Source organism: Bufo bufo, chromosome 4 (genome assembly GCF_905171765.1).
Source record: "Bufo bufo chromosome 4, aBufBuf1.1, whole genome shotgun sequence".
NCBI lineage: Eukaryota > Metazoa > Chordata > Amphibia > Anura > Bufonidae > Bufo > Bufo bufo.
In genome coordinates, this window is record NC_053392.1 from 228,801,602 (window position 1) to 228,817,284 (window position 15,683).

At 42.5% G+C, this 15,683-nt stretch overlaps 1 protein-coding gene across 2 annotated transcripts in view; it reads left to right on the forward strand.

Moving 5' to 3' along the window:
• LOC120997972 (probable cation-transporting ATPase 13A4) overlaps positions 1-15,683 on the forward strand; it is a 458,422-nt gene that overhangs the window by 274,407 nt on the left and 168,332 nt on the right. For both annotated transcript variants that reach the window (XM_040428359.1, XM_040428360.1), the window contains exon 15: positions 11,834-11,917. In XM_040428359.1, coding sequence (XP_040284293.1) covers positions 11,834-11,917 — 84 coding nt within the window. The remainder of the gene's footprint in view (positions 1-11,833; positions 11,918-15,683) is intronic.

Below are 15,683 nucleotides of genomic sequence, written 5' to 3' on the forward strand. Positions count from 1 at the left end.
ATTGATCTGCAGTTTTCTGCGATCGCCGATACAGGAGGGTCAAATGACCCCCCCTGGCGTTGTTACAGGATGCCGGCTGAATGATTTCAGCCGGCATCCCGTTCCGATTAACCCCCGCGGCGCCGGCATCGCGATTTAAAGCCATGACGTACCGGTATGTCATGTGTCCTTAAGTACTCGGGAAACATGCCGTACCGGTACGTCATGTGTCCTTAAGGGGTTAAAATGCTCTTTGGGATACTAAATGTAGTTTTCCATTCATCCCCCTCCTGTATTCTGATCAAATTGTAGGCTCCTCTAAGGTCAATTTTTGTGAACCACTGAGCCCCAACAATTTGATTGAGGAATGAGAGGAAGGGGGTACTGCTTTCAGACCGTGATTTTATTAAGTTCCCTACAATTAATATAGGGTGCAAGCCATCATATTTGTTACTCACAAAAAAGAATCCAGCACCTATGGGAGATACGTTTTTTTAGACTATCCTGAATATAATCTTTCATAGCCTGTCTTTTAGGCTCAGAAAGATTGAAAATTCAGCCTTTGGGAAGTTTTGCACCAGGGACAAGTTTAATGGCGCAATCATTGTTGAATGAGAGGGCAAAACATTAGAGGCCGCTTTGGAGAATACATCCTGAAAGTCCTTTATGAACTCAAGTAGTGGTCCCTCCTCTACTTCCAGACCAGAGAGCTGGATAGTAGTGTTGATCAAGCACCGTAGTACTCGGGTGCTAGGGCCGAACACATCGGGATGTTCGGGTGCTTGAACCGAGCACCCGAGTATAACGGAAGTCAATGGGAGAACCCAAGCATTAAACCAGGTACCCCCTACTGAAGAGGGGAGGGTGCCTGGTTCATAAGAAAATTTCAGAAATTTATGGAAACACCACCGAAATAGTTCTGGAACAGCATGGGGAGGATGTCTGGATGCATCTTGTACTCGAAAGTTGCTGCTGGGAACGATGTTGTCCGAATAATATGCCACTTTTACAGACTGACAAAATATTTATTTTAGAGGAAAGATTGTTAAGAAACATTCTTTCCTGTATATCTACTTGTATATAAAGTGCAAGTGGTGCCAAAAATGACAAGGAAGAGGTACTCTGATACAACCTGTATATCACATAAAGGAGGGCCTCATTCACATTGTAATACAATAGTTCAGATAGTGGGACTCCTACACTCATAAAGCCTATGCACTAAGTGAAAGAGCTGCCAAAAATTACAAGGAACTGGCACTCCAAAACACCCTTCATTGCACATAAAGGAGGGCATCATACACACAACCTTCAAAAACATTTGGAGCAAGGGCCTGCTGATCTGACCATCTAAAACATTAGGGGCGAGGGCCTGCTGCCGCATTGATGATTCTAGATAAACTCTGGGCGATTGCACGTCCCCGTGACTGCGACGATCCATTTGAATGTCTGCCCTATCAAATTTCGATGTTCTTTTCTGCGCCTACCATGGTGATCACGATGAATCAGGGTTCTATGCCAGAGAGGGAGCCTGAGAAATGGCTAACACATTCAAGAGAGGTTAATGGCTGAAATCTGATTGGCTGTTGTTACATTGCCCCTTTTTTCCCAATTGTGAACCATCCAGAGATGGTGGGTAAAGTTATTAAAGCACAAGCATCCAAGGAAGGCAGCAGGCGTGTGGAAATTACCCACTCCCAACTCGGGGAGGTAGTGATGATAAATAACAATACAGCACTCTTAAGAGGTCCTGTTATTGTAATGAGTACACTTTCCATTAACGAGGATCATTTGGAGGGCAAGTCTGGTGCCAGCAACCAACTTGCTCCCTACCTCCACAATGTTCTGCCATCATTGTGCGGATTCTGTTGACCAGACTCTTTGCTACTCAGACAGGACTTGAAGGTGAGGGCCTGCTGCCGCTTCGTTGACTCTAGATAACTTCTAGGCGATCACATGTCAACGTGACGGCAACGATCCATTTGGATGTCTGCCCTATCAACTTTGGAGCAATTGTTCAACAAGGACCTACTGGTATTGCACCGTTTTGCTTGTCCTCTCCACCAGAAGAATGAGAGATGAGAAGTTCTCTTTGTAGCGGGGGTCGAGAAGGGTGAACAACCAGTAATCCGTGTTTAAAATGCGTATAACGCGTGGGTCGTGGGAAAGGCAGCCTAACATGAAGTCAGCCATGTGTGCCAGAGTACCAACAGGCAAGACTTCGCTGTCGTAATCAGAAGGTGAGCTGATCCTGTAAAATAGTGTAGGTGAGGGCCTGCAGGTTAGCTGACCCTGTAAAACATTATATGCGAGGGCATATATGCGAGGGCATTATATGCCACGAATAAGAATGTTGATATGATGTCGGGTATATAAAGCAAATGCTTTATATAAAATAAAATAAATTAACGGATCAAAAGAAAAATTATAGAACTGATATTGATCCGCAAGGTGGACATATATACACCTCCAAGAGTTCGAACGAGAACCTAATTATTTTGTGCAATCAGTAAAACAGGGTACAAGCGAAAATATAAATGATTATATAATAATTTAAAATACAATCAATAACAATGAGTATAAAAAAAATGATAGAAGAAGACTGTAGTACCCAAAATCTGCCACAAGATGGTGCCAGTAGAACACAAATTAAACACCAAGACCAGCGTCACACAATCTATTATTCAACCAGTACAAGAATGCAGTGCTGCTTAAAATTATGAGAAATATATCAATTGACAATGCACAGAAACTCACTAATGAAAATAAGAGATAGAAGCCCTTGCTCTGCCCAAAACGATTACCAATCTCAGATTGTATAAGTAGTATTGCAATGAAACTTATAAATTATCGGCTTGATATAAAACTAGGGAATATAAAGATCCCCAGCAGAGGAGCTCTCTTGTTATCAATATCAGATCTTGTATTTAGTGATATGCATCTTCACTGAATCCGCTGATACTGATGTGGTACTAACACTATCCGTCTGCAATAAGTGGGGTTTGACAAAGTATCAAGCCAATTAATCTATACCAATACTACATGAAACAAAATATACATTACCCAAGGGTCAAGTGATGTGCAGAGTCTCGGGGAAGTCTGGTCTCAAGAGTTTTTCCGATAATCAAGATCTTTTCCTGGAATCTCCCTTTCTTTCTTTGTTCTTTTTCTTCTCTTCCTACTTTTTCTCTCTCTTGTATGTGGTTTCTTAACCAAAAACTTATCAGATGAACACACCTTCCTAGTTTGGAACCTTCCAATCACTGTCAGATAGGCATGTACATTGATAAGAGGTGTGACATCATAACACTACTGTCACATCGGTGACAGGTTTTAGAAGGTCTGAAAGATTATCTGCACATTAGTGATCTGACAGCCTCTTTTGGTTTTGGTTTCACTTTGTCTGTGTGTTGCTTGTATGTCCACACCTCCTGTTCAGGTGTGGATCATGTGACCTTTACCTCCCCCTATTTAGTCTGACTTTACCCATCACTCCTTGCTCTGGATAGCTTCATTTGGTTTTTGGAAGAGCTGGAGTGTGGTTCTAGTTGAAGTCCTGGTCATCCATCATCCATCAGCCTCAGAAGTTAAGTGTTCCATTTGTTGTAACATAGTAACATAGTAACATAGTACATAAGGCCGAAAAAAGACATTTGTCCATCCAGTTCGGCCTGTCATCCTACAAGTTGATCCAGAGGAAGGCAAAAAAACCCTGTGAGGTAGAAGCCAATTTTCCTCACTTTAGGGGAATAAAAAATTCCTTCCCGACTCCAATCAGGCAATCAGAATAACTCCCTGGATCAACGACCCCTCTCTAGTAGCTATAGCCTGTAATATTATTACACTCCAGAAATACATCCAGGCCCCTCTTGAATTCCTTTATTGTACTCACCATCACCACCTCCTCAGGCAGAGAGTTCCATAGTCTCACTGCTCTTACCGTAAAGAACCCTTTTCTATGTTTGTGTACAAACCTTCTTTCCTCCAAACGCAGAGGATGTCCCCTCGTCACAGTCACAGTCCTGGGGATAAATAGATGATGGGATAGATCTCTGTACTGCCCCCTGATATATTTATACATAGTAATTAGATCTCCCCTCAGTCGTCTTTTTTCTAACGTGAATAACCCTAATTTTGATAATCTTTCAGGGTACTGTAGTTGCCCCATTCCAGTTATTACTTTAGTTGCCCTCCTCTGGACCCTCTCCAGCTCTGCTATGTCTGCCTTGTTTACAGGAGCCCAGAACTGTACACAGTACTCCATGTGTGGTCTGACCAGTGATTTGTAAAGTAGTAGGAATATGTTCTCATCACGGGCATCTATGCCCCTTTTGATGCAACCCATTATCTTATTGGCCTTGGCAGCCGCTGCCTGACACTGTTTTTTGCAGCTTAGTTTGCTGTTTATTAAAATTCCTAGATCCTTTTCCATGTCAGTGTTACCGAGTGTTTTACCATTTAGTATGTACGGGTGACTTGCATTATTCCTTCCCATGTGCATAACTTTACATTTCTCAGTGTTAAACCTCATCTGCCACTTATCTGCCCAAGCCTCCAATCTATCCAGATCCCTCTGTAGTAGTATACTGTCCTCTTCAGTGTTAATTACTTTACACAGTTTAGTGTCATCTGCGAAAATTGATATTTTACTATGCAAGCCTTCTACAAGATCATTAATAAATATATTGAAGAGAATAGGGCCCAATACTGACCCCTGAGGTACTCCCCTAGTGACAGTGACCCAATCTGAGTATGTACCGTTAATAACCACCCTCTGTTTTCTATCATTGAGCCAGTTACTTACCCACTTACAGACGTTTTCTCCGAGTCCGAGCATTCTCATTTTATATACTAACCTTTTATGAGGTACAGTGTCAAATGCTTTGGAGAAGTCCAGATACACGACATCCATTGATTTGCCGCTGTCAAGTCTAGTACTTACCTCCTCATAGAAACTGATTAAATTAGTTTGACATGACCGATCCCTCACGAAGCCATGCTGATATGGCGTTATTTGCTTATTTCCCATAAGATGCTCTAACATAGCATCTCTCAGAAAACCTTCAAATAGTTTACCCACAACAGATGTTAAACTTACCGGCCTATAGTTTCCAGGCTCTGTTTTTGGACCCTTTTTGAATATTGGCACCACATTTGCCATGCGCCAATCCTGTGGGACATTCCCTGTCAGTACAGAGTCCGCAAATATCAGAAATAAGGGTCTGGCTATGACATTACTTAATTCCCTTAGGATACGGGGGTGTATGCCATCCGGTCCTGGCGATTTGTCTATTTTGATTTTTTTAAGTCGCTGTTGTACTTCTTCCTGGGTCAGACAGGACACTTTTAATGGCGAATTTATTTCAGCATTCAGCATTTCATCTGACAGTTTATTTTCCTCAGTGAATACATTGGAGAAAAAAATATTTAACAGCTTTGCTTTCTCCTCGTCGCTCTCTGCGACTCCCCCCTCATTACTCTTTAAAGGGCCGACACCTTCAGATTTATACTTTTTAACATTTATATAATTGAAGAACATTTTAGGGTTAGTTTTACTCTGTTTGGCAATTAATCTCTCGGTCTCTAGTTTGGCCGCTTTTATTTGTTTTTTACATGTTCTGTTTTTTTCCTTATAGTTTTTCAGTGCTTCCGTGCTACCCTCCTGTTTTAGGGTTTTATATGCTTTCTTTTTGTCATTTATTGCTTTCTTTACAGTTCTGTTTATCCACATTGGTTTCTTTTTGTTCCTTAACCTTTTATTCCCATACGGTATGTACCTCTCACAATGAGATTTTAGGATGTTTTTAAAGATATCCCATTTTTTGGCTGTATTTTTATTTTTGAGGACTTTGTCCCAGTTAGTTAGGCCTATGGCCTCTCTTAGTTGGCTAAATTTAGCTTTTTTGAAGTTTGGTATTTTTGTTTCTCCCTGTAGAAACGCTCTTTTGAATGATAATTGGAAGGTTATTACTTTATGGTCACTATTTCCCAGGTGTCCCCCAACCTGCACGTCTGTTGTTCTGTCAGGTCTATTGGTTAATATTAAGTCCAGTATGGCCGTCCCTCTAGTCGGGTCCTGAACCAGTTGGGAGAGATAATGGTCTTTGGTTATTGCCAAGAATCTGTTTCCTTTAAGAGATATACAAGTTTCAGTTTCCCAGTCTATATCTGGGTAGTTGAAGTCCCCCATAATAATTTTGTATTCCCCCCACCTTTGTTGTTTACTAGGCCTCAGCGAGATGCTGGTTCCTTCACCAGGGAAGGAGCGGGTAGTCTCTGCCCTGTCATTACCTTTAGGGCATCTGAGGGCCACCAGGGTTTTCTAGGTTCCTGTGTATGAGCATCTCTACCATAGAGAGGTGCCCATACGGATAGTAGTTAGGGCCAGGAACAGGGTTTTATAGGTGGTGACCCTTTTCCTTCCCTAGCGGTGAGGCCTAGTGTCTTTTCCCTTCCTTTTTGTCTTTTGGTGTTCTCCCCTACTACATCCGTGACAACTACCCAGAATGCACTTTTGCTACTGGTGTAGTGTTACCTACTCATACCTAGGTGGCACTGTTGTATAAGTCACACGCATCATGCCCCAAAGAGTTAACTATTTAAATCTGACTTTATTTTCACTACACACACCTGGTATTTGGAAGCTGAAATCAAAGCTAACTGATTAATTTTGACACTTCTTAACAATTAGAGACAGACTCTTAGACGCCTTTTGAATGTTTCCCACATTGTTGACTTATAAGACTGATAATAATATGAATAAACTTTGTTTTCTCACAGAGATATTCTTGCCTCCTCTGCTACACCAACGGTACCACATCTTCACAGATACTCATTAACAAAGCCCATGCTTAAGTTGTTTTGAATATATTATAGAAATATATATGTCCCTAAAACATATATGATAACAGATATATAAATGTCCTTAAAAAGACATAACAATATAACCCAATACATATATCTTATTGATTTTCTTATACAAAACTAAGGTTGATTATAAGTGTCCATAGATATCACAGACTTTCTGCTTATTAGCAAATACCAAACTGTGGATGTAATTGGCACTTGCTGCGTCCATGGAGTCTTTATCTCAGAGCTAAGAGACAAACTTTGATACATGAATACATATTTTGTAGAACATCTAGACCAGTGTTTCCCAACCAGTGTGCAGCCAGCTGTTGCAAGACTACAACTCCCAGCATGCCCGCACAGCCAAAGGCTGTCCGGGCATGCTGGGAGTTGTAGTTTTGCAACAGCTGGAGGCACACTGGTTGGGAAACACTGATCTAGACAATCCTCACACTGTGGAATTAATATTCAGATAACAAAGATAGTGAAGCATTTACTTCTGTGTGATGTGTATTTTAACTGCCTTAATATATAATTAATTGTTTCAATAACAATAGTTCTTTTGAACAATGTAATAATCTTCCCATGGACCTACTTCGGCCTACATTAAAAATTCATACAAAATAGTGAATATAAACCAACATTCCTCTTAAAGGCAATGAATATCTATGGTGACTAGAATAAGTGACTATAACTGTTTACACTTCTGAAAAGGCATAACAATACCCTTTTCTGTGGTAGATGGGGTGCATGGGAATACAGTGTATTGAGTACATTAAACAAACACATTTAAAGTGCCTTTGTTCATCTGCTTTCCTCTGGTGGAATCGAGAAGTCTGGGGCAATCAAGGCCTTGTTCATTTTTATAACAGTCAACCTGTCAGCATTTTCAGTTGACAGGCGGATACGCTTGTCTGTTATAATGCCAGCAGCAGCACTAAATACCCACTCAGACAAAACGCTGGCGGCAGGCCAGGCCAGCACCTCCAAGGCAAAGCGCCAGTTCGTTCCACGTGTCTAGCTTGGACACTCAGTAGATGTAAGGCCCTGAGGGATCATTGAGGACGCTGACACGGTCTGCTATGTACTCCTTCGCCATCTTCCAAAACTTTTCCCTCCTTGTGACACAAGGCCGCGCATCAGGGTGAGGGTGCTGGCGGGGTGTCATGAAACTGTCCCAGGCCTTGCAGAGTGTTGCCTTGCCTCTGTTGGAACTGCTGTGTGTTCCCCTTGCCCAAGGAAGTAAGGACTTTGCCGCCTGCTGCTCAAAAAGCCTGGCCAACATGTGGGACGTGGAGTTCCAGCGTATGCTCATGTTGCACAACAGCCGGTGAGCTGGCAAGGTAAAGCGCTGCTGCAGCATTGACAGACTGGCTAAAGCTGTTGATGACTTGCGGAAATGTGCACACACGCGGTGCACCTTCTCCAGTAGCTCAGGCAAATTGGGGTAGGTTTTGAGAAACCGCTGAACCACTAAGTTCGTGGGTTAGGCATGGGATGTGTGTGAGCTTGCCAAGCTCCAAAGCCGTCACCAAGTTACAGCCATTATGACACAACCATTCCTGGTTTTAGGTTGAGTGGCGAGAGCCACAGAACAGTCTGGTCTCTTATCCCCTGCAACAGCTCTGCGGCGGTGTGCTGTTTGTCCCCTAAGCATATTAGCCTTAGCACTGCTTGTTGACACTTTCCCACCACAGTGCTACACTGCTTCCAGCTACCGGCTGATGGCTGACTGGTGCTGCACGCGGATAATTCGGAGGTGGAAGTAGAGGAGGTGGACATGGCTACTGGAATTTTGGTGATGGCAGTACTTACCTGCACATTTATTGGCTGCATAGCAGCCGCAAAATATGCGGTAAGGAGACTCGAGCATGGCGCTCGAGCACATGCGTTACTCGGCCGAGTACCGCCATGTGCCGAGCATAGCGATGCTCGAGCCGAACAGCAGGTCAGCCGAGCATGCTCGCCGAACACTACTGGATAGATAAGCAATGATTAGAGCACTGAGGACCCCATTTTGTTAATTCCCCAGAACTCTAATTAAAACTGGACGATATACTCTCAAACAGGGTAATCCTAATCCCAAAATGACATCAGCAGACAAGTTTTTAATTACATATAATGAACATTTTACAGAATGAATAGACCCAATCTTTATAAAAAAATCAATGGTTTTATACTCAATAAACCCTCTGGCTAATGAAGTAATATCCACCACAGACACCGGAATGGGTTCAGGTAGTCTATAAACCACGAGACCCAAGGCAAACACAAAATTAAAATTACCAAAATTTGCTGCAGTCCCTGGATCTACAAAAGCTAAACTAGAAACTGACCTTCCTAGTATAGATAAATTAACAGGTGTAGGAATCGTCTCTTATTCAGGGGTCATTCTCACAGACTTCGCCACGGACACCAAATTGAAGTCCAAACAATTCTTTTATTTTTAAGCACATCAACACAAAAACAGCAACCAAAACATAAATCCTCAGCCGTCTGGCCACTGACTAAACATTTTTTTCCCTATCTATCAGGATCTGGGTCTACCACCCAGCTCCCCAAAACACATCAAAGTGCTTACTCCCACACAGGGTTAGAGGGTCCCGGGTCCCACAGGTCTTGATACAGCCTGCTCCTTTCCAGACTGGGAGAGCCCTGATTGAGGAGCTCAGCCCAGATTTATTCAGGCTCCTCAGCTGGCTGCTAATTAACCTCATTACCGACCTAGCTGTTGCAGACAATGGGAAAACCCTATTTTCCCAGGCTTTCTTGTTCTCACCCAGCTTGCTCTGGGTAAGATACGGTACACCACTTGAATGGCCTTCCTATGGCCTTCTGGCAGCTCCACTGCCACACAAGCAAAAGAACTCTATCAGAATTTTCAGGAAATACCTGTACGTCTGAGTGATTTCCCCGATCATCACTCAAACGCTGAAGTTTTCAGTCTTCGGCTTAGAAGGACAGGATCGCAGTTCATGTGCAGGACTGGCACAGTAGTAATGCAGGCCATTCTTTAGGCAATGCTTCTTCTGTTGCTGAGAGGACATAGTACCCACTTACATGGGCTCCTTGGACTCCACTGGCGCCTTGAACAAAGAGGCTTGAGAGACAAAAGAAAAAGAAGAAGGGTGGACAAGGAGAGATCTTTCCCATTTACATTCCCTAATATATCTATCAAGTCGAATAGCTAGGGACATAGCCTCATCTAGGGAATCTGGGGTAGGATGACTAGAAGATCTTTCAGACTATCAAAAAGACCTAGTATAAACTGTGGTCTAAGAGCCAGATCCTTCCAGCCAGCGGCAGTACACCACTTATGGCATTCAGAGCAATAATCTTCCACAGGTCGTCTGCCCTGATGTAAGGAAAGAAGTTGGCTTTCAGCAAAAGCTTCATACGGAAGACCAAGAGCAGAAAAGAATTGGTCAACAGATAATAATTCAGAAGAGTTGGGCAATAGCAAAAATCCCCACTCCTGAGGGTCCCCCTGAAGCAGGGATATAATGATGTTTACTCTCTGAGATCCCGTACCTGATGAGTGCGTCCTGAGATGAAAAAAAGTTTACAGCTCTCACGGAAGGTTACACCATTTTTATGGTCACCAGAGAAGCGGTCAGGGAGCTTAACCTTAGTTTCTACTGGTGACGGGGGGACTTGTCTAGTGGGACTTTTGCTGCTGGAACCTCTCCGCTAAATCCTAAACCAATTGGGCAACTGAGAAGATCATCGGGAAATATTTTTTTTGGGCCAGTGAGAATGTAAAGCCTGTAGGTAAAGACAGACACGGACAGTGAGCTTTAACCTAGAACCCAGCCTGTTTTCCCTATCTACTTGCAGTTCAAGCCCAAGATAGTAAGACTGCAACTGGTCGACAGTCCCTATGCTAATAAGGTGCAGAGACAGACAAACACCTAGAGACACAAAGACCGAGATGTACATTAATGGGTCTGAACCAATAGGACAACGCAGTGTAAAAACATGAGACAGAAAATGGACAGAGGTCGAGCCGAGGTAAAAAAACAAGTGCAATTCAAATCAGCACAGGAGCAAGAACCAGGAACATAGCTAGTGAGCCCAAACAAGACTATCACTGGCACTAGTATATGGCCAAGGAGTTAAATAGAGCACAGCATCCCTGGATTAGCACCTGATAGGCACTCCTTTTATCAGAAACACTATGACACAGGAATAGAGCAGCTGAGTATTCAACCCACTGCTAATCTCCTCCAGCACATGCCCGCTGCAGGGAGAAACAGATCATTGTATGTAAGCAGTTTCTGTCGCTGTATGATCAATAGGGAAATTGTTTCTGCCATAAAAATGCCTTGTAAAGCTGCCACTGTGAATTAGTAAAGTGCAGCTTGCAGCTTACTGGTACTGTTGGTTCTACTGCTGGTAGAAATTATAATGCTGGTACTGTTATGTTATACTGTTATACTGCTTAGTGGCCCTTTAAAGGGGTAGTGCAAGAATGAGGGGGGAGGAGGATTTGGCAAACACCCCCACTTGACCGGATCTGTAAAGGAAAGATGACTTATCTACTTCCTGGCACCAGCTCCCTGCATCCGGTTTGACATTGCCACAGCTGGCTAAGAGAGATGGGGAGGTTGCCATCTCCACCTTCATTCTTTAACAACCCCTTTAAGTCCACATGTAGGTATGGTATATAGTCTTTCTCTAAAGACCATTCTAGAAAAATTGAATGTCGGTGTGCATCTATGGTAAATATATCTAAAAACTCCCTTTCTTTGCTTGTCCCAGGAGCTCTGCCTCCTCAAACCATCCCTTGTAGCCATACTCATGGAGTCATTTCTAAATCATCTGACAGACAAAAGGCAGTTTGTAATATATTTTTTTCTGTTAATCTTATAGACTTTGCTATTTTAATGTACCTTGCTGCTAGCAGATGCCCTGCCAAGAGTCACCGTACAGTACAAATACCTGCATATAAGCATTTTAGACTTGAATACTGTTGAAATAATATATCTACATTTCATCCTTGCAACAGAAACTTGAAGACCTTAAGGTGGAAATTAATGATGATCCAGTAGATAACTGCACAGTTGTAAAACCTGGACCTACTGCTGCAGAGGCAAGTTAAGTGTATTTTGCAATAGTTACTTTCTTGACTGTTTTTTGCACAACATTAACAAGTTACATTCATTCATAATTAGGTTTCTATCTTCCACATCATAAGCTTTAATCAAAATAGGAAGTTATCCAAAATGTCCTATTGCTATAATCCTCTTCTTCAGGACACTTATGCTATGGAATATACACTCACCTAAAGAATTATTAGGAACACCTGTTCTATTTCTCATTAATGCAATTATCTAGTCAACCAATCACATAGCAGTTGCTTCAATGCATTTAGGGGTGTGGTCCTGGTCAAGACAATCTCCTGAACTCCAAACTGAATGTCAGAATGGGAAAGAAAGGTGATTTAAGCAATTTTGAGCGTGGCATGGTTGTTGGTGCCAGACGGGCCGGTCTGAGTATTTCACAATCTGCTCAGTTACTGGGATTTTCACGCTCAACCATTTCTAGGGTTTACAAAGAATGGTGTGAAAAGGGAAAAACATCCAGTATGCGGCAGTCCTGTGGGCAAAAATGCCTTGTGGATGCTAGAGGTCAGAGGAGAATGGGCCGACTGATTCAAGCTGATAGAAGAGCAACGTTGACTGAAATAACCACTCATTACAACCGAGGTATGCAGCAAAGCATTTGTGAAGCCACAACACACACAACCTTGAGGCGGATGGGCTACAACAGCAGAAGACCCCACCGGGTACCACTCATCTCCACTACAAATAGGAAAAAGAGGCTACAATTTGCACGAGCTCACCAAAATTGGACTGCTGAAGACTGGAAAAATGTTGCCTGGTCTGATGAGTCTCGATTTCTGTTGAGACATTCAAATGGTAGAGTCCGAATTTGGCGTAAACAGAATGAGAACATGTATCCATCCTCTGATGGCTACTTCCAGCAGGATAATGCACCATGTCACAAAGCTCTAATCATTTCAAATTGGTTTCTTGAACATGACAATGAGTTCAATGTACTAAAATGGCCCCCACAGTCACCAGATCTCAACCCAATAGAGCATCTTTGGGATGTGGTGGAACAGGAGCTTCGTGCCCTGGATGTGCATCCCTCAAATCTCCATCAACTGCAAGATGCTATCCTATTAATATGGGCCAACATTGTTAAAGAATGCTATCAGCACCTTGTTGAATCAATGCCACGTAGAATTAAGGCAGTTCTGAAGGCAAAAGGGGGTCCAACACCGTATTAGTATGGTGTTCCTAATAATTCTTTAGGTGAGTGTATATTACCCGTGGCTTAGGACTCAAATAAAGCTCCTGGGTCCCCCATTTGGCTACGCATCTGTTGACAACCACAAATACTATCAAGCCTTAGTGGCAGCAGGGATACCGTAGCATCAGTGTCGGTTTGGGGGTCTTTGGGCCTACCAGAAGAAATTGTTCTAGGGGCCCAATCACTATATCATCAATAAAGTCTAGTAGGTTTTGATTCAAAGAAATAGACCCTAATGGCTCCAAAGGCTGTTTATTTTTCTCCTGGACCTTTTGGGCCTACTATGGTATGAGAGCCTGGGCCCACTGGAGGATCCTCTGGTTCTCTTGTGTGCCAGTCCGACACTAAATAGCGTTACTAGAACTTGGCACCAAAGGCAAAATGAAATCATTGGCAGTTAAGCCTTTAACTCCATTTTCTAAATCTGACGTGCCATTTTATGTGGTAATATCTTTAAATGTTTTTACTTAAGGTCTTTTAACACAGAACAATAATTGTCCAATTATCAGGAATGAGCTTTGCAGAAAGGTGTCAAGGTGCCATCAATCACTTGATGAACAACCAAATGCTCATTCATTTGGTGATTGTGTCTTCTGACTGGCACAAAAAATGATTGCTTCTGTGTAACACATCTCACTGTGTAACAGCAATCTGCTGCCCACAAACAATGTTTCCATGTTATGGACGAGTGATTGCTATAATGATCTCTAGCCCCCATACAGAGGAGAGGAATGCTGCATGTAAATGCAGTTTTCACCTTCTTCGATAAGTCAATTATCAGGAACAAATGGTTAATTCCGAACAATTTCTTATAACATTGCTCCATGTAAAAGGACAATTATTGTTCTGGCCTCCTTATGTGTGAGTAAGGCCTAAGTTGACAGACAGCTAAACTCCCTCTTAAGCTGCTTTCACATCAGCGTTTTGGCATTCCGGTTTTGAGATCCGGCAGAGGATCTCAAAACCAAGCCAAAATGGTTCCGTTTTATCCCCATTCATTTTAAAGGGGTATGCTTCATACAGGATGCATCAAAATGCAAGCTGCAATTTTGTTTCCCGTCAGCGAAATGGAACAAACCGGATCCATCAATAAAACAATGTAAGTCAATAACGGTGAATCCGTTTTTCGGATTAAAAAAAAACTGATCCGTAACCCATTGACTTGCTTTGTTTTTAATGACAGATCCAGTTTTTTCCATTTTGATTTAACACAACTGCATCCTAATGGTACAAATGTATCCTGATGTGTTAAATCAAATGGAACCATTTGGTGCGGTTTTGAGATCCTATGTCGGATCTCTAAACCAGAAACCAAAGCGCAGATGTGAAAGTAGCTTTAGCAGCAACAAATTGAGACAGGAGTAACATCCACTTAAACTTTTGCAAGGATAGGGTGAAACTGAGGAACAGGAAAAAAAATGCTTATTAGTGTTGATCAGCATGTGGCAATAGGCTATAACAAATTACAGTACTAAGGTTACTTTCACACTCGCGTTTTGGCTTTCCGGTTCTGAGATCCGTCATGGGCTCTCTCAAGCGGTTCAAAACGGAAGAGTTTTGCCCTAATGCATTCTGAATGGAAAAGGATCCCCTCAGAATGCATCAGTTTGCTCTGGAAGCGGACACCAAAACGCTGCCTGTAGTGTTTTGCTGTCCGCTTGACGAAACTGAAACAATCTGGCACAATAGAAAATGGATCTGTCTCCCATTGACTTTCAATGGAGTTCATGACGGATCCGTCTTGGCTATGTTACAGATAATACATACAGATCCATTCATGACGGATGCATGCAGTTGTATTATTGTAACAGATCCGTTTTTGCAGATCCATGATGGATCTGCCCAAAACGCGAGTGTAAAAGTATCCTAAGCTATGGAAATGCAAGCATAAATATGTGCATAAAATACAAGTTACATTTAGTAAAAAATATCAATATACATGAATGTAATGTTAACTAATAGTCTAAATGTACCAGCAATGCCACAATATGTCTGGGTTTTGAGGATCATTAGCTATGCCGCATGTCTTTGAGCTGATCTTGGAAAAAGATGACTGCTATGTGCTGACTTGATGTCCACTAGGGCTGTAGTAAACAAATATTTTAGTAATCGAGTATTCTATCGATTATTTTTTACGATTAATCGAGTATTCTAATAAGAAAAACCTTCTTAAAATAATATATTACTTTATAAAAACAATATTTTTATTTATTACATCTGATTTTCATCAGAACACAGATCATCAGATCAAACTACACCCCCCCGCCAAATCAGACTATCACAGATCTCAGCCACAGATAAGCCCCCCAGTCAGTCAGCCTTGCCCTCAAATCAGTCCCCCCATGCCGCAAGCCCTCAATCAGACCCCCATGCCACCATGATCAGACCGCCTACCACCATGATCACAGCCTCCCTTGCTGCAGTGCAATCAGAGCCAGACCCCCATGCCATCCATTGCCATGTCCCCTACTCCCCCAGTGCCATCAGATCAGCAGCCCCTCCATGCCATGTCCCCCAGTGCCCCCATGATGGCACTGCCA